Source organism: Gossypium arboreum, chromosome 4 (assembly GCF_025698485.1).
Source record: "Gossypium arboreum isolate Shixiya-1 chromosome 4, ASM2569848v2, whole genome shotgun sequence".
NCBI classification, from domain to species: domain Eukaryota; kingdom Viridiplantae; phylum Streptophyta; class Magnoliopsida; order Malvales; family Malvaceae; genus Gossypium; species Gossypium arboreum.
In genome coordinates this window covers 14,463,371-14,488,778 of record NC_069073.1, presented here as the reverse complement: position 1 = coordinate 14,488,778, position 25,408 = coordinate 14,463,371, and the positions used below count along the sequence as shown (strand labels likewise).

The 25,408-nt window shown below is 31.9% G+C and overlaps 1 protein-coding gene across 1 annotated transcript; it reads left to right on the top strand.

Moving 5' to 3' along the window:
• Positions 1-20,021: 20,021 nt before the first annotated feature.
• Positions 20,022-23,626, top strand: LOC108458272 (THO complex subunit 4A-like). The gene is made up of 5 exons (XM_017757604.2): positions 20,022-20,377; positions 20,743-20,859; positions 22,191-22,259; positions 22,373-22,557; positions 23,199-23,626. Exons 1-5 carry the CDS (start codon positions 20,210-20,212, stop codon positions 23,374-23,376), a joined length of 717 nt encoding a protein of 238 aa, XP_017613093.1. The 5' UTR covers positions 20,022-20,209; the 3' UTR covers positions 23,377-23,626.
• The last annotated feature ends 1,782 nt before the right edge of the window (positions 23,627-25,408 follow it).

Sequence of the window (25,408 nt, the reverse complement as noted above, 5' to 3'; positions counted from 1 at the left end):
TCATACAGATATTACACTCAAGGCGTAGAAATATATAATCACAAATGAACTCATTCATCAACCAAGTTTTATGCTCATGTCTCATCAACTCGTATTTTCTTATGTCGCATAATTCCATGTAATACTTACCAAACTTCTTCAAATTAGTGAACATCTTACGGAATTGAGTACTTCGTTTTCTCGATGCCATAGTTCAACTATGGTCTTACACATCTTCACATAATGATGTCATAGCCCAGCTATGGTCTTACACATATTCATATATCGATGCCATAGCCCAGGTATGGTCTTACACATAATCACATATCACATATCGATGCCATAGCCCAGCTATGGTCTTACACGAATCACATATCTCACTGATGCCATATCCCAGATATGGTCTTATACAGTAGCATATATCACACCGATGCCATATCCCAGATATGGTCTTGTACGGAAATCACTTGTTACTTGTAGCCGAAGCTACCACTATTCATCGATCGGTGGCCAGGTACTACCACTTTTCACTGATCAGGTAGCCGGAGCTACCACTTTTCACTGATCAGGTAGCCAAAGCTACCACTTTTCACTTGTCATTTGTCATTGATCAGATAAGTGTAGCCGAAGCTATCACTTATCACTTGTTGCCATGGTCCAACCATGGTCTTTTCCTTCAATTCATCTTGTCACTGAGCTGAAATGCTCAATTTGATCATTTATTCAATTTTCATGCTTTTACATTATTCACGATTTTATCATCAATAAATATGAAATAACACATCATGAAATTCATAAAATTAACAAATAATCACTAAAATTTTAGCCATATAAACTCACAATGATAATCATAATTTCATAATAAATATTCCAAATAAATCATTATATCATTTCTAATTCAACACTTATCGATTAAAATCGGGCATGTGATCAATTTATACACGAGTCATTAATATATATATATATATATATATATTTTCCTCCTCCTCCTCTCCATCCACATCCTTAGTATAAACAACACACTTGTAGGTAACATTATCCATAATTTTCACTATCTACTTATGTGAATATTCAAGCTGCCCATCTGTGTCATAGTCACTAAATTATTTTTATCTTGAGCTACAGAACTCCAAATTAATATCCATAAATTTTCCCAGAAACTAGACTCATATGTATTCTTACCATAAAAATTTCATAATTTTTGGTTGGGCCAATTAATACAGTTTATTCATTGAAGTCTCCCCTGTTCTGCTGTCTGACAGTTCTGACCCTTCTTCACTAAAAACTAATTATCTTCTCGTACAAGATTTGAATGATGTCCTCACTTATTTTTATTGAAAATAGACTCATTCAGGATTCTAAACATATAAATTTAATCCCATAATTATTTTTATCCATTTTTTTATGATTTTACAAAGTCATAACAGGGGAACCCGAAATCATTCTAACCTTGTCTCATAAAATTCATCATATCTCATGATTTAAAATTCCATTGCTTACATCATTTCTTCTATAAGAAACTAGACTCAATAACCTTTAATTCTATATTTTATTCATCCTATAATTCCATTTCTACAATTTTTGGTGATTTTTCAAAGTTAGACTACTGCTGCTGTCCAAAACAGTTTTAGTGCAAAATGTTGATTTCCATTTTGCCCCAAATTTCACAATTCATACAATTCAGTCCTTACTCAATTAACCCATCAATTAAGATAATTTTCTCAATTAATACTTTTCCTAGACATTATAAGTTATTTCATAACTATTGAAATTCATAATTTTCACATAAAACTCTAACTTCAAACCCTTTTACAATTAGGTCCCAAACATTCACTTTCTATTCAATTCTTTCAAAAAAATCAGCATATAAACAATTTGAAGCTCTAATTCCATGCCAAATCATCATATACTTCCATCACATATTCATAGCAACTTTCAATTTCTTTCATAGAATCAAAAACTAATGAATTCAACAAGTGGACCTAGTTGTAGAAGTCATAAAAACACAAAACTTTCAAGAAATAATCAAGAATTGAACTTACTTGAAGTAAAAATATGAAAAACCAGCTTAAGGGAACTCTTCCATGGCGTTTTTGCTGATGAGAATGCAGAAAAATAAAGAGAAATCTAGATAATTCCACTTTAGTCCTAGCTTTATTAAGTAAATTTTGCAATTTTCCAATTTTACCCTTAATTCTCCTTATTTTCTTGCTGATTTCATGCTGTTGCCGTCCAGCCCAAATAGACCTTAGGTCTATTTGCCTTTTAAACCCTCTTTCTTTTATCATTTAAGCTATTTAATCATTTCCCACAATTTTGCATTTGATACAATTTAGTCCTTTTTGTTCAATTAACTATCAGAACTTTAAAATTTCTTGACGAAACTTTAATACTAACTTATTAACACTCCATAAATATTTATAAAAATATTTATGGCTCGATTTAAAATTCCTGAGGTCTCGATACCTCGTTTTTTATTCTAATTATTTTAGTATTTATTTTTAGTACACTATTCACTATTTCAAAATTTTTCCTAACTTCACATTTAACTTATACTCACTAAATTAATAATATTTCCTAATCATTTGTTGGATTTAGTGATCTCGAATCACTGTTCCGACACCACTAAAAATTAGGCTGTTACATAGAATACGTAATAATATGGATATCCGAGAAAGAACGAACCAAAAAAAGTTGTGTGAATGGTGTAAGAACCCAGTTCATACAATTTGATCATGTCCAAACTGAAATAGTTGATAATTGCTGTTATGAAACGATATTGCATTATTTCTATTCTGCCTTATTCAAAAGAACTTAAAATTTATTAAAAATATAAAATTAATTTACTATTAGAATATTAAAAATAACTTCTTTTTTATTAAATGAAATAATATAGAAACAACTTCTACAAATATATTTAAAAAATCAATGAATATATTGGTCGGAATCAGTGCCACATGGGGTGGACGACTATTACGCGCTGGATTCTTCCTTGATTGCTCTGGCGGGGATTGTGGTTGCTTCGGTAGGGGTTGTGGTTTCTTCGGTTGTAAGTATTGGGAGAATGACCCACCTTGGTAGAATAAAGAATGTGGAGGTGTTTGAATCCCATAAGGCGATAGGGAATGGTAATGAGATTAGCTAGCCGACGGTGTCTTGTGCGATCCCTACGGCGATGATGGCCTATATATAATCGATTGAGTAGGAGTCATCAGGAAAGGAGATGCACCGAGCCATGCATTCCAACCTGGCATAGGACTGAGAAAAGGAAACATATAAGGGTTAGGATACATATAAGGGCTACGATACTCATCTGGCATAATCTAAAGGGGCTGTGATGTGGGTGTCGTCAGTTGAGTCATTGGGCCAGGCAATTGTATGGGCGCTGTTGATGGGCCCGTGCCTTCATCCCTTCTCATTGGATTTAAAGGGCCCGTCGTTCTTTTTCCACACTGATTTGCCGACGCCTCTGCTCTTCCGATAGCAAATATGGCTTGCCATTGATCCTAAACTATGTCATGTAATCTGAGGTGCACGCTAACTCTAGGACGATGATCGGTTCACGATCAGGTATATGATCATACCAGTTTTCTCAAATTTTGATATATTCTGACCAGAATACCGGCCAATTCGTATTCATTTACTTAAGTTGATTCTATGCTGGTCATCGAGTACCTCAAGTTCCTCAGGAATCAGTTGTCAGAATTTAAATTTCCGTTATCTGTCTAGTGTATCTTGACAATAGCATAGTTCACCAATGGGACCTTAACATGCCAAATGTTCGAATTTTGAAAGAATTCTTCCAGAATTATAGCCCGTATTGTCGGATCCTCGTATGGTGTCCATTAAAACTATATGAACGGGATAAAAATATTAGTTATATACATAATACTAAATATTAAATACTAAATATGGAAAGACTATTTTATATATATTATTTAATACTTACTTGCGCTTCCGACCATTAGTCTAATAGAAGCCGTATATCTTCAAGAGCGGTAGGTATTCCAACATAACTCATCGGATGGTTCCACCTAATTAAATAAATTTTCAGCATACAATTTTATTTTAAATTTATGAAATAATTGTAAAATAAAATAAAAAATTTTCCTTGTTATGAGTGGGAATGTATATGGGTGGTTCACTCAAGGACGTAAAAATGGAAAGCGCAACCGAGCCCATGATTGTAGTAGTGATAGGCAACCTCCAATTTTGGCTTTATTTAGTGGCGTCGCCCTGCACATCTCCTGGTACAATCTTGCCAACACGACAGACCCCAACTAAGTTCGCTAGCTGCTCTAAAATTAACAAGTTTCAGCAGCCACCTCAGATGTACGAGGTTTCATGACAAGTCCAGCATCAGATAACCTTCAATAATCTTAAGGATGTATGCCCGAGCATATCGTATTCTTTCTACTTCAGTCCAATCATTCCTCATCTCTAGGAATGAGTCTCTTAACCAGTCTATCTTGATCCGACCTCCGTAAATATTATTCGAAATTGCACCCAAAAGATCGTAGCATATGACTCTCCAATCAACAGCTTGAATGGACTCAGTAAGTGCGGCCCCATCCACCAGCAATCCTAATTGTAACTGGATGTCCTCCAAAGTGATAGTACACTCTCCACATGGAAGATGGAATGTGTGCTTCTCCCGTCTCCACCTCTCTGTTAACGCGTAATGAGTTTTGGATCCAACTTGCACCTCCGGCCTATAGTGGCCGCGTGCCAAAAACCTGCTTCCCTCAAGAAATTTTCTATCAACGGTGATGGCGGACTAGACATATTATGATATAACATTGTAATACCCAATCTACAGATTGTTATAAAAAATTATAAAATACAAATTAATTAAAATTACATAAATAAAAATATTAAATAATATTCAAATTTTAAAATTAATTAAAATTACATAAATGAAAAAATATTAAATAATATTCCAAATTTAAAATAAATCGTTACCATTTTCATTTGTTCGACGGAGATATGTTTATGATTGAGACGAATTAATTCCCCGCCATTGCTAACACGATCAAATATTTTTGAAATTATAAAAAAAATACTAATTTAGAAAAAAATTTAAGTAAATAACTAATTATAAAGAGTTTTGAGAAATTTATTAATAAATTTGAGAGCTTTAGGGAGAAATTGTAGAGATTTTTTGCTAAATTGTGAATAAATCATGTGTGAAATAATCGGAGGGGGAATTTTCATACTTTTTTTTACCGTTAAACCCCCACAACGGTAAAAAAAATTAGCCGTTGGGTTTGAAAAAAACGCCAGCAAAGCATGCCCCCGAGGTATTTTTTTGCCACGACAGCAAAATGCGCTTACGTAGAAGCGTTTTGCTGACGTGGCAAAAAACGCTCCCCTAGGGGCGTGCTTTGTTAGCATTTTCCCCCTTAAACACAGCCATGTAGGCGCATTTTGCAAAAAGTTTCATTTTCGGTAAATAATTGTGTACTCAGCCCATTTCCGTAAATATGCTTGGAAATGGGCCTTTTTAGGTAAATTAGTCCTAAAATTTTATAAAAATTTAAATATATATATAATTACAAAAAAAACACTTATAAAATGTATCTAGATACATTGTTATTACTACCTATTTGAATCAAGACAACAATTTGTCCAGTTCATTTTTACATAAAATAAATTTTATATTTTTTATAAAATCATATACTTGTTTTAAAATTTTGTATTATTTTTAGTTTAAAAATAATAATATAAAAACTTGATAATTTATAAAAAAATTAGAATATATAAATTTACTAAAAACACAACTTTTAGAATGAATGTGAAGAAATTGATATTGATTTATCTAAATTTGGACAACCATTTACAAAGGTTTATTCTTAATGTGAGATAATTTTATATATTTTTTAAAATATATTTTTTTATTAAGGCTTGTTAGATATCATGATATGAAGCTACCACATGTTGTTACATTATTTAAGGAGGCTACATTTTAAATTTTGTGATTTTTGGAAATCTGGAACACCTCAAACAAAGTTAATCAAGTTGCTCCACAATTTTCGAGTTTTCGAGTTTCAACGATTTTCATTAACTCTTAACATTATGTTTTCATTTGTTTTTGCTTTTTATTGCTCTTTTACGCATTCTAATACTTTATTGTTTCTTATGTTAGTAGGTTTGCTCTCTCCGTGCAACATAATTCTTCGGTATCTAGTCTATTTTGGACTTCTAGTGTCACTAGGTTTGCTTTGCGAGTTTGATTCTCACACATTCTGATAAACACTTTTAAAAGACTCATAACTATTACCTCATTGAGAGTTTGATTTTATTTCTGAGTGAATAACAGTGAGGTTTGCTTAATTTTTCATTTTGAGTGTAGTGTCTTTTTCAGGTTTACACAATGACTCGTAATACTCGTAATAGCAAAACGAATGATTATCCAAGTGAAAAGCCATCAGTTACCATGAAGAACCCTGCTAGTTTCACGACAAAGTTGCAACAAGACCTTTTTTGAAGTTAATGATAAGTTCGAGAACATGATTGGTAAATTGCAACAAGACCTAGATGTTGATCCAAGTTAAGCGAGAGAAAGTTGGCAGGAACTGATCTGATTCGTAAGACTGAAGATAAAGTCAAAGTTATTTGGGACTATTTAAAAGTCGCCTCAGACCGTAAACGATCATATGCTGATATGAAGAGGAAAGATATTGAGTTTCAGATGGATGACAAAGTGTTTTGAAAGTCTCGCCCTGGAAGAAAATTGGTCCGAGATTGATAAGGTCATATAAGATTCTAGAGAGAATTGGTCCAGTAGCTTACAGACTAGCTTTGCCTCCACAGCTCGAGAACATTCGTAATGTTTTCCACGTATCGATGCCACGTTGTTATCATTTTGATCCTTCCCATGTAATTAGTTCAAATGAGATAGAATTATAGCCTGATCTGACCTATAATGAAGAACTGGTAAATATTTTGACTCGGGAAATAAAAAACTCTGAAATAAACGAGTACATCTGGTAAAAGTATTGTGGCATCGACACAAAGTTAAGGAAGTTACGTGGGAAACAAAAGAAGTTATGAGATCACAGTACCCGAATCTTTTCTCAAGTAAAAAATTTGAAGACAAAGGCTATGTTTAGTAGTGCTTTTTGGAAGCACTTTTGACATGAAAAATACTTTTGAAGCAAAAAGGAATGCTAAACAAGCAACTTTTGAAAGAAATTTTTGGCTTTTCAAAATAACTTTTCCCCAAATAGAGAAGTTAAAATTTTTAGCTTTTCTCTTCCAAAAGCACTTTTGACAACTTAATTACGTTTTCACCCCTCCAACACATGGTACTTTCCCTTCTTTAGTTAGTTGCTTTAAAAATATTTAAAATTTATTTTTCATATATTAAAATATTAAAAACAAATTATAATAAATTATTTTATATATTATTATTTAAATATCAAAATATTAACTAATTTGAACATTATTTAAATGTTTATTTGTTACTTTATAGCATCATGTCTAAAATGCACATTTTATTTCTAAAAAGCACTTTTTGACAACAATACTAAACACTGAAATCTTAAACCAAACTTTTCAAAAGTTCTTCTCAAAATCACCTTTCCAAAGAACTTTTTAAAAGCAATTCTCAAAAGCAAAGCTAAACTAGCCCAAATTTTCTTAAGGGGGAGAGTTGTAATGGCCTATTTTTCAGTGCTGCCGACAATGGTGGTTTCAAAACCCCATTTTTTAATGATCGAGTCCGTAAATATTGTTGTATAATATTATGAACCTAGTATAATTTATATTGAATTTTGGTCCAGTAATTTTACTGAATGGATAGTTAATTAGGATACAAGGACTACATCGTAAAAGCTGTAAAAGTTAATCCCTATTGATTTTTTATTGGTTAAAAGGCTTGAAAAATATTAAAAATCAAGGATTGGTTTAGAAATTAGGACACTAATGAGTATAATGGACGGTTGGTGGCCTTTAATTTTATAAATTTTGTTTAATTTATATTATTTGTTTATTTAAAATAATTAAAACATAATGTATAACATAAAATTAAATAGAAAAAGGAATCCATTCTTTCCCACCATCTTCTTCACACCATTTCTAAGAAGAAAAGAAGAGGGTTTGAACGTCCTAGCTTATATCTTCGATTGGTAAGTCATTTTTAGTCCATTTCTTGTAATTTTTATATATTTGAGATATTGGGAGCTTGATTTAGTTAGCCTAAGGATTAATTCTGAAATTTTTAAAATTTCTAAAAGTTACTATTGTTGAATCTTGAAGTTTTTGGTACTAAATTGATTTATTTTAAGCTTAGATATGAAAAAGTGCTAGTTTGTAAAGTGAAAATGTGTTAGTTTTGAGTTTAGGGACTAAAGTGTAAACATTTCAAAATTTATATGAATTTTATGCAAATATAGACTTTAGAGGTTAAAAGGATGATATTGAGATCGGTTTTGAAATCGAAGCTCAAATTTGAAAGTTATGGCAATTTCAGTTTTAGGGGATAAATTGAATAAAATGTTAAGCTATAGGGAACTTTTGTAAAATAAAATTAAAATTTCATATGCACGAAATAAGATGATATAAGGTAATTTAAACTAATAAATTAAAATAAATTATTGTATAGATCGAGATTTGATTCAGCTAGAAGATAATCAAGGAATAGAGAAAATTATGGATTAGTTCTCGACACTTTGGACATTGTTGTTCTTGTCTGGTAAGTCCATATGGTATATTTCTATATGTAAATGAAATGTATGTGTTTGAATTATAAATTTATATTGTGTGAATGTACTTTGAATTGTATACAAATGAGTACAAAAATGTGAGAAATGGACTAAATTATAAAGAATTGATCTGATGTGTTAAATGTGATCGGATGAACATAAGAAAGGATAGGATACAATTGGCATGCCAAAAGGGTTATTTGCGTGTTGTACGGGATATGTACAAAGAATTCACTGATAATGATAGAATCCTACATTTGTTGCGAATTACCAAGTAATAACCTAAAATTATAATACGAAAATCAAATTGAAATTAAATAACTGAAATAACATAAATTAAATAAAACTAAAGAAGACAATTTAACAATAGAAATTAACTCAATCAAATAAGCAGAAGATTAACTCACATTAGTGTTCCTAATTAAATTCAGAATTCGGGTTTTAGTGAATTAGCTTTTAACTAACCAATTATTACCTTTCGGCCTCTAACTAATTAATTAATTGACCAATAATCACTTATCTTTCGATCTCACTTTCTTGATCGGGATAATTTATTATTTATTTGGTAAACTTATCTTTCGACCTCATTTATCCTAAAATCCTAGGGTTTAATCACACATAATTTAAATAAACTAACTCGGAATCAAACCCTAATTCTTTTGTTAATTATTCCCACATTCGATCGTTAATCTCCTTAAGGAAATTAGTTGCTCGTGGATCTAGATGCAATTTCCCTAAATTCATACTAAACATGCAAAGCAAATAATTAAATACAAAAAAGGAATAAAGAAATTGATCTATTTCGATATCGATTTGCATGCGAAAGCCGAAATTCCTTTGACAATTGTGAAGATAATGTCGATTGCAATTGAGAACAAAAAAGAAAGTAATAAAAGCTCAATAAACGAAAGCTTGGATCCAAATTGAATCTAAGTTAGAATAAAGTCTACTAAACTTAGGTTAAACATTAATATTTATAGCCAAATGTTCTGCCTTAACTAGGTCAATTACAAACCCTAAAGTTGAATAAAAAATGTTGTGCAAATGAAAACACCCTTGACTTATTTTTGCATCATGTCGCTCTAGTGTCGCGACACCACTGGATCAGTGTCACGATACTGTACTTCATGGGTGACTTCCTTAGCTTTGAAGTGCGGTGTTGCGACACCACATGCTGATGTTGTGACGTTGCCTTTGTCCTTCGCATTTTTAGCCTAAAAATGGTATCCTACACACTATATTGATATGTTAGTCCTTCCTTAGGCCCGTATTGGCCCATTAGGTCATTCCATAGCCAAAATATGTGTAAAAACACTTATTTTACTAAAATTAAATATAAGCTACTAAAAATGGAAAATGTAACAAACTAATCTAAAATGATTAGAAAACAAGCTCGTTCAGTGTTGAAAAGACTCTAATTTGCCACAACGAATTGTGGCAAATCAATAGTCACATCACAACTAGGAAACCCCCTGAAGTCACGACGTCAATTCAAAATTTTGTATTCTTTACAATTTGATCCATTTTGACCCCGAGTTAATAAAAGAGTCTTCGTATGCTTGTATAAGGCTTGGAAATAATGATATATTGTTTAATTAGCATGAATTACTTAAATTTAAATATATATTGACATTGAATTGGATATTATCGATTGTAGTTGCTCCGGAAACGAATATGACACCTTATAACTTGGATCCCATGAGCGGGTTAGGTAACAGGGTGTTACACTTAAAGAACCCTGTGAAAAATAAAATAAAATAAAATAAATAAAATAAAGAACACACAAATTTTACGTGGAAACCTTTTAGGAAAAAACCACAGGCAGAGGAGAAAAAAATTCACTATGTCAAAAAATTTGACTCAAAATACAAGAGAAATAGACTATGTCTATTTATAAGCTTGCAAAGCCATATTCTAGTAGGATTGAAACACCTTATCCTAATCAATATAAAATAGATGGAGTTTAATAAGGTTTAAACACCTTATTCTAAAATAAAAATAAAAGAAGTCTAGTTCTATATGGATTTTACTTTTATTTTATTTTCCATCGTATTTTATTTAAATAAAAATTTGGGTCACTTAGTTCTAACAATCTCCACCTTGACACAAATTCTCAATGAACAAGTTCTCCACCTCTTCCATAAAACCCCTTAAGGGTTTAACTTCAACAATGAACACCAACCAAGTCTAAGCAATGCTCAAACTTGGTTATAGGAAGTGACTTAGTCATCATATCTGCAGGATTTTCATGAGTACTAATTTTGCTCACAACAATATCACCACGAGCAACAATATCATGAACAAAATGATACTGAATATCAATGTGTTTTGTTCTCTCATGAAACATTTGATCTTTTGTAAGAAAGATGGCACTCTGACTGTCACAAAATATTGTGCTAATTTGAAGGTCTTCATTGAGTTCACTAAATAGTCCCTTCAACCAAATAGCTTCTTTACAAGCCTTAGTAATCGCCATGTACTCAGCTTCAGTGGTAGACAAAGCGACTGTAGTTTGCAAAGTGGCCTTCCAACTAATTGCACAACCTCCGATTGTAAAGACGTAACTGTGAGAGATCTTCTTCTATCAAGGTCTCCAGCAAAATCAGCATCAACATACCCTATAACTCCATCTTTAGTTCTTCCAAACTGTAAGCAAACATCAGTAGTGCCTCGTAAGTATCTTAAAATCCACTGAACTGCTTTCCAATATTCTTTACCGGGATTTGCCATATATCTGCTAATTGCACTGACTGCATATGATAAATCTGGACATAAACAAACCATAGCATACATGAGAGATCCCACTGTACTAAAGTATGGAACATTTGACATGTACTCAATCTCATCATCTGATTGAGGAGACAAGGCCTATGACAGTCTGAAATGGGCTGCTAAAGGAGTACTAATAGGCTTAGCACTCTGCATATTGAACCTGCAAAGAACTTTCTCAATGTACCCCTTCTGACTTAGGTACAATTTACTTGCTTTTCTATCTCTGAGAATCTCCATACCAAGTATCTTCTTTGCTGGTCCTAAATCTTTCATCTCAAATTCTTCACTTAGTTGGGCTTTAACCTTTCTTATCTCTCCTTTATCTTTTCTTTGCTATCAACATGTCATCAACATAAAGAAGTAGATACACAAAAGAACCATCACTTTTTTTCTTAAAGTAAACACAACTGTCTAAACTACTTCTTTTGAAATCATGAGAAGTCATAAAGGAATCAAACCTCTTGTACCACTTGTCTTGGTGATTGTTTCAAACCGTAAAGGGACTTTCTCGGCAAGCAAACATAGTCCTCTTTTTTGAGACTATAAAACCCTCTGGTTGTTGCATGTAAATATCTTCCTCAAGTTCTCTATGCAGAAATACAGTTTTTACATCTAACTGCTCAAGCTCCAAATCATGCATGGCCACAATACCAAGCAAAGCTCGAATTGAACTATGCTTAACAACCGGAGAGAACACATCTGTGAAGTCCACTCGAATTTGATTGTAACCCTTTGCAACAAGCCTTGCTTTATATCCGGGTTTTCAACTCCTAGAGTCCCTTCTTTCTTTTAAACACCCATTTACAACGAATGACCTTTTAACCTTTAGGAAGTTTCACAAGGTCCCATGTTCATTTTTGTGGAGTGATTCCATCACTTCTTGCATAGCAAACATCCACTTTTCGAGTCTTCACATTCTAACCTCCTCGAATAATTAGATGGCTCTTGATTCGCATCTATATCTTCAGCCACATTTAAAGCATAAGCAACTAGATCAACCTCAGCATACTTCTTTGGTTTTTAATTTCTCTTCTAATTCTGTTTTTGGCGATAAAATATTGTGGTGAAGAAGCAACTCTATTCTCAATTTTTATTCTGGCTTGAGGAGTTGACTCTGTACTAATCTAATGCTCCACCTGCTTTTGATTTTCTTTATTGGAAGAGTCTCTAAGAGATAAGTTAGGTAGCATAGCAGTTTCATCAAAAATAACATCTCTGCTAATCACAACTTTTCTATTTTCAGGACACCATAACTTATTCCCTTTTACATCAGCTTTATAACCAAGAAAAATGCATTTAATAGATCTCGGTTCCAATTTTCCATTATCAACATGAGCATCGCAGGACACCCAAAAATCTTTAAATCGAATAATTAGCGGGATTACTGGACCATACCTCTTGTGGAGTCTTTTCTCAATGGCAGCGGATGGAGATCGGTTGATCAAAAATATGCAGATGAGGCCGCTTACGCCCAAAATGCCTTCGGTAAGTTGGCATTTGACAACATACATCGAACCTTCTCCATGATCGTTCTGTTCATTTGTTCTGCAACGCCGTTTTGTTGTGGAGTATGACGAACTGTCAAGTGTCTCATGATCCCTTCTGACTTGCACAATCTATTAAACTTATCAAAACAAAACTCTAAGCCATTGTCTGTGCGAAGGTATTTTATCTGTTTTCCCTTCTGTTTTTCAATCATAATTTTCCAAGACTTAAATGCGGAAAACACATCGCTTTTACGCTTGAAAACGCCAAACTTTTCCGGAAAATCATCAATAAAGGTTAGCATATAATTAGCTCCACCTCTCGAAGGCACTTTGGATGGCTCCCACAGATCAGAATGAATATACTCCAACATTCCCTTCGTGTTATGGATTCCTCTAGTGAATCGAACTCTCTTTTGCTTCCCAAAAACACAGTGCTCACAGAAATTCAGTTTGTAAATTCCTTGTCCATTAAGAAGTCCTCTTTTGCTTAATTCTGCCATGCCATTCTCACTTATATGCCCTAGGTGCATATGCCAAAGTTTAGTAATATCATCATCTGACAAGGAAGAGGAAGCGACAATTTGCATCACCAATAATGATAGAACCTCAGAAACATATAACTTGGCAATCTTTCTCGCCCTTTCATCACAACAAGGGACCCTTTGGAAATCTTTAAACCCCCACTTTCAGCTGTGTATTTGTACCCTTTTGAATCAAGAGTACTCAACGAAATTAAATTTCTTTTCAATTCTGGAACATGCCGCACATCACTAAGTGTTCTGACAACTCCATCAAACATCTTAACTTTAATTGTTCCAAAACCTGCGATTTTACACGAAGCATTATTTCCCATCAAAACAAAACCTTCAGAAACTGTTTCGTAAGTTGTAAACCAATCCCGATTGGGACTCATGTGGAAGGTGCAACCTGAATCAAGTATCCACTCCTCACTTACTTTAGAATCATTGACAGAAGCGACTAGAAGTTCACTATCGCTGTAGTCTTCTACAACATCAGCTTCACCGGAATTTTCTGGTTGTTTTCTCTTTTGATTTACAGTCTCCCTTTTAATCTTATTTTGTAGCTTATAGCACTCAGATTTAATGTGCCATTTCTTCTTACAGAAGTTACAAGTTTTACCTCTGTTTGAAGACTTCGATCTACCCTTAGATTTACCACGAGGATTCCGTTCCTGTGTCCTACCACGATCATCATCAGCATTCCGATCTTGTCTCCCACGGACAATGAGACCCTCTCCCTGAGAGTCGGGTTTAACCACAAGATGCTTCATCTTATCATACGAGGTTAAAGAATCATAAACCTCATCAACTGTGAGAGACTCGCGGCTATATAAAATCGTGTCTCTAAAGGTTGAATAAAACGAAGGTAACGAACAAAGTAGAATCAACCCTAGATCTTCTTTATCATACTGAACCGCCATGGCCTCTAAGTTTGAGAGAATTTCTTTAAACACTGTTAAGTGTTCGTGTACAAACGCACCTTCCTCCAAACGATGAGCATAAATACGCTGCTTCATATGCAACTTGCTTGTTAGAGTTTTCGACATACATATTTGTTCTAGCCTCTTCCATAATGCAACGACAGTTTTCTCTTTCATCACATCCTGCAAAATTTCGTTGGACAAATGCAGATGTAATTGTGTTAATGCCTTTCGATCCTTACGCTTCTTTTCTTCATCTGTTAATGTCGAAGGCATCTTATCTATCCTAGCGAGGCATCCTCCAGATCCATCTGCAAGAACTGCTTGCATCTTAATTTGCCACAACGCAAATCTGGTGTTGCGATCCAACAGCGGAATTTCATACTTCAAAGACGCCATTACCGTGATCGAAATGAATAACCCGGACGCTTTGATACCAATTTGTGAAAAATAAAATAAAATAAATAAAATAAAGAACACACAAATTTTACGTGGAAACCCTTTCGGGAAAAAACCACGGGCAGAGGAGAAGAAAATTCACTATGTCGAAAAATTTGACTCAAAATACAAGAGGAATAGACTATGTCTATTTATAGGCTTGCAAAGTCATATTCTAGTAGGATTGAAACACCTCATCCTAATCAATATAAAATAGATGGAGTTTAATAAGGTTTAAACACCTTATTCTAAAATAAAAATAAAAGAAGTCTAGTTCTATATGGATTTTACTTTTATTTTATTTTCCATCGTATTTTATTTAAATAAAAATTTGGGTCACTTAATTCTAAAAAACCCTAATTCTTAATTTTTTTTCTCCTTGTTCTATTGTTACTTGATTTTTGTTGTTACCTTTTCAATTTTGACTTGTATTGTATGTGATTCAGGTTGAGTTGAACTCCAAATTTCCTTTCATTCATCTAGAGTCCTAAATCAAATCTGCGATTTAGACAAACTTACGATCTCGTTTCGCAAGCATCGTTATATAGAATTTTGGAATTGAAACGTTATTTATTTTTAAATGTAACTAATAGATTTGAGTAGAAATTTACTTTAGGGTCAATTTGTCATTGAAGTTGAAAGTGCTTTTGAATATCGTTATTAAAAATAAATTTGAAAATTGTTTTTGAAAAGTTTTGATCGTGTTTAGCATTGCCTTATAAAAGTAATTTTGAGTAGATAAAATATTAATTTTAGACATGATGTTGTAAAAAAAATTAATGATGAATAAAATGTAATTACATTAAAAAGCCTTTTCCAAAATAAAAATATTAATTTGAGTAAAATTGTAATTTGATTTGATAAAATTATATATTTATCAATATTTTAGTTTTTTCAACTTTAATAATAAATAAAGCCTTAGGGAGGAAATCAGGAAGGGTTGAAGAATTATTGCTAAAGGGATAGACATGAAGATGTGTTTTGATTGTGAGACTAAATGAGAAAAAAGAAATTTTTTTGGTTAATATTCGTCAGACAATAAACCCCACAAAATTGATTTCAAAGACGAGATGGGTATGTGGACGAAGGTTGAGTGATGTGTGGTTCATGAATGAAGTTTTTCCTTTTTTTCTATGGGGGTAGTTGAAAAGTTTTAGATTTTTTGTTTTAAAAGAAGGAAATTGTGGAGTAGACTTTTTATTTTTAATATTTATTTATACTTTTAGAATTCTTATTGTAATTTTCTTTATATTTTTTACATTTTTTGAGAAATTTTAGATATATATTTTTAAATTTATTTTTAGAAAAAGAATATACTTATCAATTTTTAAATTTATTTTTATTTTAAAATATTTTTTAAAGCAAAGAAATCGTTAAGACTAGTTATCGATTTGTGCAGATTTACTCAAAATTGGTTCATTTACTTTTTGATTTGCTTATTTCCAATTCTTCGTTAATTTTTTCAATTAATTTGGTCAAAATTAGGTACAATCACAATTTAGTCCCTTAATTTTTACAATTTTATCAATTTAACTCATGTTTCTTAATTTTTCTTTAATTATTAATATATATATATATAGAAAAATTGAAAAATTATAATTTTTTCCATATGTGGCAACAAATTCAAGATAGAAAAATTCCCAAAATTTACTATCGATAGATTTTAACTTGTAATTATCATTTAGCAACAATAAGTAACGTGTCTATAAGTAATTTAGATTATAAACCACTGAATTTAACTTCAACTTTCAAATCAATCATAAACTTTGTATTCAATCAAATTACATCATTTGATTTTAATTATTTTCAACTTAAGTCACTGTTAAATTATTTTAATGAAATAATTAAATTAACATTTCTAATTTACATGTTTTTAACATGTCAACAAATTCATACCTAATTAGAATTTTAAAATAATTTTTTAGATATATTTTTTTAAGTTTGATTAGGTGAAAAGATAGAGTTTCAATTATTTATTTTTTCTTTTTAGTGTGGATAACAATATTAGGATAAATATTAGATTAACACTAAATATAAATGTTAGATTAATATTAAATTAATAAGATATCATTTAGGTGATTATTATACATACTTCAAAAAATAATATAGAAAAGATAAATCATTAAAAATAAAAGAAAATGAAAATTTTACCTTTAATGAAAATGGTGTTTCATTGGTTTTCAAGACCCTTGCACCAAAGAAGGTGGTGGGCCTCTAGAAAATTAGAGAAAACCATGCAAAAAAAAAAAAAAAAAAAAAAGGGCATGAAGATTTTCTCTTTTCTCCTTTTTGAGTTTCTACTTTTTATAAAAAAGAGAGAGTGGATGTTCTGTTTGTTAGTTTGGATTACGAAGGGAAGTCAAGAGAGTGGAGGGAATATGAAAGAAGAAAGTGGGAAGAGTTGAAAGAGATGGATTTTTATAAAAAAATATTATTAAGAAAGTTAGTTTTTCAATTGCGTAAGAATAAATTTGTAGTTAATTGAATAATAATCTCCAATCTAGTTATTGATACCAAAATTTGGTGTTTTGTATCATTAATTTCTTAACACATTTAAAAAATTTATAAAAAAAATTAACTAGTATATATTTTTAATATTTAAATATTTTATAAATTTTATAAGGAAAAAAAGTATAGATCAAATTGATAACAGATGTAAAGATTGAAGAGCTAAATTTTTTATTGTACCTAAATTTTTAATAAAGTTAACGGTAAAAATCAACAAATAGATTGAAAGTGAGCAAATCAAAAAGTAGAAGACCAATTTTAAGCAAATAAAAGTAAATGAACTAAATGCACAAATTGATAAATATAAGGGCTATCATCAAATTCAACCCTTCTTTTACATGCCACGAAATGAATGAAAAAGAAGATTTGTCTTGACTTTGTAAGGAGTGATGATTAAATTTTTTGTCGAACACCCGTTTAGCACTGGTTCGAATTGCGTTACCCCTAAGACTAAGAAAGAAATCGAGAAAACCAAAAAATTGATTCAAACCGATGTATTCGGTTCGACTCGAGTTTTGTATTGTTTAGTTCGTTTTCGAGTTGGTCTTATCACCCAAATCGCACAATTCAATTCAAATTCAGTTTGTCCATGTGAAACTTGTTTTATCCAAATCAAACTGAATGAGAAAAAAAGAGATAAGCTTTAAAAATAGTCACTTTTGTTTGTTTTAAATTACATTTTAGTCACTTATGTTTAAAATATTACGTTTTAGTCACTTACATTATCGTTTTGTTACGAAGTGATCACTCTATCGTTAAACTCCGTTACCTCCCTAGCGGCAGTCCTACGTGGTAGCTAAAATGGGTTTTAAATGCCAACTTGGATGTCCGGTTGTTGGAATGAAAAAAGGTTTTTAATTAAATAAATTTAATTTGGATTGCCATATAGGACATCCAAGTTGGCATTTAAAATTCATTTGGACTGCCATGTAGGACCATTGTTAGGGAGGTAATGGAGCTTAACGATATAGTGACTACTTCGTAACAAAACGATAACGTAAGTGACTAAAACGTAACATTTCAAACATAAGTGACTAAAATGTAATTTGAGGCAAATAAAAGTGACTATTTTTGTAGTTTTACCCAAAAAAATCTATGTTTAAAGGAATAGTCCCAATAAAACAATAAATTGACCATTTCAATATCTATATAGACTAACTGTGGGTTTGGATGGGTGATTGGGTGTGGTGTGGTGCGTTTAGCTTACTTTTTGTCTCATATCGCTATAGCATCTAATTTCACCGCTACCGCTATTTTTACACTAATCGCAAGTAAATGCATCGCCCATCCAAACTCACCCTAATTCATTTAATGCATCGCCCATCCAAACTCACCCTAATTCATTTAACTCTGTTATTATTATTTTTATTATTATTACTCCTCCATCCCCACCCCTATAAAAAAAATAAAGATTTCTTCAAAACCCTAAAATAAAACTGATTACATATGCCGGCTCAAATACATATTTGGTTAATTCTCGCAGTAGACCCTTTATATTTCTAATTCTTTGCAATTCAATCCATAAATTCTATCATATAATGGATTTTGAATTCTTGTGTGTGTTTAGATTTCTGGTTAATTTTCTCATTAGTCATTGTATTTAATTCTAATTATTATTCAAGACTCAAAACATGGCTTTCTCCCTTATTTTATCCTCTAATTCAACCATTACTCAAACGGGTAATGCTCTCAAAGTGATTTAGATGGAATGATTTACCAAGGCTATATGAGAGTTTAGGGGATTGGTGCATGGATTGAAGGAGAGGACAACTTCTTCTTTCTCTTTTTATTTTATTTTATGGAAACTACTTTAATTTGCCAAAATTCTGTATCGTAATTTATAAAAACTGAAAAGTTAGTTGAATTAGATAATAATTCTTGCCCTTGACCTTGACCCTGCCCTTGACAATTCAACAATTTATAATCTATTAAAGTAGCCGGAGCTGGGTGACAGAAATTGGATTGCTGGTTTTAGCAGAACTATTGGCTCCTGTATACCTTTACAGGCTGAATTATAGAGTATTGCAGGTGGGATTAAGTTGGCTTGGGACTTGGGATGTACTGGGGGATGTGAATGCCATCAATACTCCTCTCACTATGATTAGGAGCATCCATGATTTAAGGAATAGACCACAAGAGGTCACCAACTGCAAAATCTACAGAGAATCAAATCAAGCAGCAGACTACATGGTCTTTATAGATTTGATCAGCCTCCTTCAGGAATGATGTAGATGGGCAAATTGCGATTAGATTTGTCTGGCTGTAACTAAATTCTTCAGTTCAGTGATTATAAATTAACAGTTCAAGTCAACCTTGACTAATAAATAGATTAACTTTTGAATTTTTTTTTGTAATATACATCTATTAAATTATGACAAATTAAAGTGATTCACTTTCTTATAAGAAATTTATAAATAAATGTTTAATTTATTAGCTTTTTTTTTTTACCAATGCTTTTAGGATTATTGATTCAATAAATTTTTAATTAAATCAACCCATTCATAACAATTAATTTAATACTCAATAATAAAATTTTTAATTGAATCAACCCATTCATACCAATTAATTTAATACTCAACGTATTCTTAATCCAACTGAATCGGTAATATAGCCCAAAAAGAGGCTGCTTTAATTCAGTCCAATAGGCTGCACTAAGGAAAAAAGCGGGACCCAAACCGAAGGCCTACTGAATTCCATGTGTCACCCAAATAACAGAGGGTGGACGAGATTTTGGTGCCTCCCTAAAACCCTATTCACGCTGCTTTCACTCTCTACACCCCCTCCATAAATCTTCACTCTTCTGCCTTCCACTCTTAAAAAACCTCGACAAACCCTAAACAGCATTTCCCAGAAGCCAAAACCAGCGTGTAATTCTGAAAATGTCCGGTTCACTGGACATGTCCCTCGACGACATCATCCGAAATAAAAGCAGATCCGAAGGGCATTCTCGTGATTCCCGACGCAAGCCACGTGCCCCCGCCCCAGGACCTGATCGTCGTGGCCCCATCCGCGACCAGCCAAGAATCAACCCGTACCCAGTCAGACCAGTAAGTTCCTACACTCCAATGACAAAAACAAATAAAATATGTAGTTTTAAGTACTATTTTTCAATAAATATACAACATCTACTTTGTTACGTATGTACATATATTCCGTTGATGGAAATTGAAAATGTAAGCTTTTTAGTGAATTTTGCGATAACATTTTTGATAAATAACCAGTTATTTGAATATTGGGATGCAGGCTCTCTCTCTCTCTCTCACACACACACACACACACACACACACGCACACACACACAGACACACGCACACTTGTTTTAACTTCTAATTTATGAAAGTTTATTTAACTGTTAAGTCTATACGCGCTTGCGAACGCGTGTTCTTCACGCGCGCACCATGCTGCAACTGCAGATGCAATTAGAGGTGCCCGCATGGCAGGGACAGTTGGTTTCGAGTGGAGCACTGGATGTGGAGGCGAAGCTATATATATCGAACTTGGATTACGGTGTTTCTAATGAGGATATTAAGGTTGTTTTTCCTTTCCTGTTTTCAATTGTGTTTGTTTATTATCAGTATGTTGTTATACTTACTCTTGTATTTTTCCAATTGCGATGCTTTGTTGGTTAAAGAAAAATGTGGATTGATGTGTTTAGTTGCTAAAAGAATATGATTGAGGCTATCATCGGAACAGAGTAGTTGTTTTGGTTGTGAGAAATTATATAGAGGTTCATATTGCATGGTGATGGAGAATCTGTATAATGGGTGTTTGCCTATGGAGTCTGACTACTAGGTGATCCTGATGAGTTATCTTGAAAACATGTTTTTGTTAAACAAGGTTGTGGATTTGTGAGTTTAGTTGTTAGAACAATATGATTCAGGATCATTGGATTTGGATTAGTAGTTTTTATTGTGAAAAATAGTAGAGGTCGATGTTGCATGGTGATGTGGAATTTGTAATAAAGGTGATCATGAGAGCTGAGTCGAAGTATTTTTTTAGTACTTCCCTAGTATGGTTCGGGCAGAAGGAAAGTGGGTTGTGAAGGTTGCTAGTTATGATACTAATATTTCAGTTTAGTTGTTTGTTGCAATCTGAGATGGTTTGGTTAAGTAATGCAAGGGGACTGGCTTGTATGGTGCTTGAGATTGTGAAGATCGTTATGATAAATATAAATTTAAATTCATGGAAACTGTCAGTTAAAGACTATTGATGCATATTTTAGTGGAAATATGGCTAGAAGCTTCAATGCTTTTTCTGATATATATTTGTATTCAACGCTTGCTTTTAAGTCTGAGTAATGTAGGTGGTGTTAGTGATTTCTGACAGTTCAATATAGTAATGTATTGGGACTCAGTTATATAGCAGGTTGAGATTGCGGAGATGGTTGCAAAAAGATGAATTTGAATTCTTTGAAACTGTCCATTCTTAATTTACTGGAAACATTGCTAGAAACTTCAATTGTCTTTTGAATGTATTATGTTTCCTTCTATTATCTTTCCTCTGTAATGTTATTCTGGTACAAGGAACAGTTGGCAGTCTTCTTTCAGAAGTTTGTTTGCTAGTTAAGATAAAAATGGTGCTGCAGAACGAGGAATATGGGAGTTGAGATTAGGAGATGAATTATGATAATATGAATTTGAATTGATTGAAACCATTTTTTATGGTCTATCTATGCATATTTTAGTGGAAATGCTGCTAGAAACTTCTCTCTGCAATGTACTGTACCTATCCTGCGGCTTATTTTTCTTCCCAACCAGCTTTTTGAGAAAAGGTTTACCTTTGTTGTTGTTCTGTTTGTTGCAAATTAGAGGATTTATAGTTATTTGTCTGGTTTTGTCATAGTGGCTTCTTCGATTTGTAGGTGCTTTTCTCTGAGGTTGGTGACTTGAAGAGGTACTCAATTAATTACGATAAGAGTGGAAGATCAAAGGTATCTACTGTTGTTCAAGTTTGAAGCCATTTTGAAATGTTTCATAGTTGCTGATCTCTAGCCTGCCCAATCTTTTTTTCTTTACTGCTGAAAATGCTTAGTATCTATTTTAGGGAACTGCAGAAGTTGTCTTTTTCAGACAGGCAGATGCTTTGGCAGCTATCAAGCGATACAACAATGTTCAACTTGATGGAAAACCAATGACAATTGAACTTGTGGGAGCTAATGTGGTTATGTCTGCGTCCGTCCCTCCGACCAAAAGCGGCATTCTGAGAGCACCAAATATGGCCTCTAGAAGGTCTGGTTTGCAAGGGTTTTTTGTAGCTATTTGCATGATAATCATTGTCATACGTCTTGCTTTTCATTAATTAACTTGGTATCTTGAATCTACTTGATTGTACCTTGAATGTTCTGTTTCGTCCATGTGCTAACTTAGGCAACCCATCTTATTCAGACTCGTGAGTGAGTGATGGATACAAGAATGTGTATGATAGAAATATGGTCAGTTGTTTTCCATGTATTTGTAGGATTGTTCCCCCATACCCATGTTTTAGTATGTTTTGGATATTGGTATTAGATGCAAGTATTTGAAGAAAAATGAAAAGTTTTGGAATGCCAGATAACATGGTAGGTAATAAACCAGAGAGATGAGATGGGCACTAAAGGATGGTTTGGCAAAAAATTGGAAAATTTTCATGGAAAACTCGCTTTCATGATATGTTGTTTGGATTTGGATTTGGGTGAATGTTGAATATGGGAAAGTATATATTTAATTTGTTACTAAGTTGTTCTTTATATTTGAAGAGTCCTTGAAGACTCATATTTTCATACTCATATTTGGTTATTCGTCGTCAAATATGATAGTTGGACTTGGGCAAGGGTATGCCAATACTGATTAAGTTAAGACTAAAATATGATGTTGTTTGTTCCTTGGGACAGGGATCTAGAAAAGATTGGTGTTGGAAGGGGATGGGTTCGTGGTGGTGTCAGCCGCAGATTTGGTCGAGGACGTGGACATGAACATGAACGAGATGGACCAATTGGTAAGAAATTATCTGCAGAAGATCTTGATGCTGATTTGGACAGGTACCATTTAGAAGCTACAAGAATTAAATGATGATATTTTGCTTGTTCCATTACTCTTAGTTTTTGAGGGGAAAAAAACAGAAGAGGTTATTTCATTTGTTCGATTACTCTAGTTCTTGAGGGGAAAAAAGAAGAGGTATATGGTTGGAAAATGGTCACTGACATTAAGAATGTTGAAAGTGCAGATTCTCTCGTGTTTTTTATTTTCCTCGACTTCACTAGGATAAGTTCTTGTTTGTATTAAAAAAAAGTAATTAAATGTAATTTTCAGAAATTTAGAATTTTGTCTTTATATTTTATTTTAGGAATTTAATTTTTTATTTCTTAGATTTCAAAATTCAAGTCTACTGTTAAATTTTTAAATTTATTAATGCAAAATTTTGAACTAAGAAAATTTTTGTAATATTGCAGCTAAAAAAATGATGTAATAAATTTGAATTTAACAAAATAATTTTAACAGTAAAAGGAAATAAAAATATAGAGGAAATTCAAATTTATGAAAAAGTTTATGGTATATTTTAACCAAAAATAAAAGTTTTCATGTTAGTTTTAGATTTATCATTTGTTATTCTCAAAAATTAAAAATAAAATTATCATTTGTCGCAAGGTTGATTTATATGGACTTTTTATCAAAATACGCTATTGAACTCTATTAAGTTCTGGTATATCATTAAAAACTCAAATCTTCTGAAAATTAATGATTTAATTTTTACATGTTAATTAAAAATAATTTGATAGAATCTTTTATTATGAAAAAATGTCTTTAACTGATATTATAAAAGATTAAAATTAAAATATTTCTTAAACATGATTGTTAATATATTAAAGGGTAATCTATAAAATAGACACTTTTGTTTGTCTCATATTACATTTTAGTCACTTTTGATTGTTAATCTTTGTAATCTACAAAGATTTTCTTCTACTTTTTGAAATTGTTTGTAAACATGTATTTTATTTTGTGTCTGTAGACATCTCATAAAATACAACCAGAAACATGTTTTCATGAACATGTTTCATTCAAGCTAATTTTAAAATTTTTAGAAAAGGATTGTTACTTTCACTGTTATTGTTCCTAATTATTATATTTTCTAGTTCTTTCACAATTCTTGAATAATTAGTTGCTCAATTAAATTTTTTCTAATCTGAATCAATTTGTATATTCACAATCTCTTTGTGGGTATTGTAGATTATTCTTTCTTGTTGCTGATTTCAACTATTTTAATCTTAATAATAATTTTTTAGTCAAATGAAAAAAAAACCCATTGAAAAAAAATAAGAGATGAAGGAAAATTAAAAAGAAGAGATGAACAGTTTTTTAGTTAAAGTTTAAGTTTAAAATTTTAATTAATTAAATTTTTTAATTAAAATCTATTTTCAGCCCATTTAGAAATCTAAGTTGGCACCTAAAATCCAATTGGACTACAGCCTAGGATTACTGTTAGAGAGATAACGAAACTTAACAGTAAAGTGATCACTTCGTAACAAAATAATAATATAAGTGACTAAAATGTAACATTTTAAACATAAGTGACTAAAATGTAACTTGAGACAAACAAAAGTAACTATTTTTATAAATTACTTATATTAAATAATAACCCATATAAACATTTAGTATATAAACATTTAGTGTAGGTATTAACAGCGCATTTTTATTCTACAAACAATTTTAAAAATTATCACATATCTTTTTTAATATTTTACATACCAAATATTATTCCATTTTATAATCTAAATTCAATATTCAAATTTTCTTCTACCACTTAAATTTTTTAAGGAAACTATCCATGATTACTTCAAATTCAAATAAATTCTCATTTTTAATTTTTAAAATTATAATTCAGTTTAATATGTTATTTATTAAAATAATAAAGAAAAGAAGTTTCATGTCAAAATCAAAATCTAGTACCATTAATGCCAACAATAGCCAATTTTACACACCCTTGAGTATAATTATAATAGCAAAATATAACCTGATAGCATTTAAACAAATTTCCATTAATACCATTTTCGAGTTTCTTTTACACCAACATACAATTCCACATAATTTAACAAATAAATAATGA

What these genes read in the sequence shown, in the direction of transcription:
- LOC108458272 (XM_017757604.2), top strand. Translation starts at nt 20,210, where the DNA reads ATGTCCGGTTCACTGGACATGTCCCTCGACGACATCATCCGAAATAAA. An exon ending in TTTCTAATGAGGATATTAAG is followed by an intron (nt 20,860 to 22,190) that starts GTTGTTTTTCCT and finishes TTCGATTTGTAG; the next exon opens with GTGCTTTTCTCTGAGGTTGG. An exon ending in ATAAGAGTGGAAGATCAAAG is followed by an intron (nt 22,260 to 22,372) that starts GTATCTACTGTT and finishes TATCTATTTTAG; the next exon opens with GGAACTGCAGAAGTTGTCTT.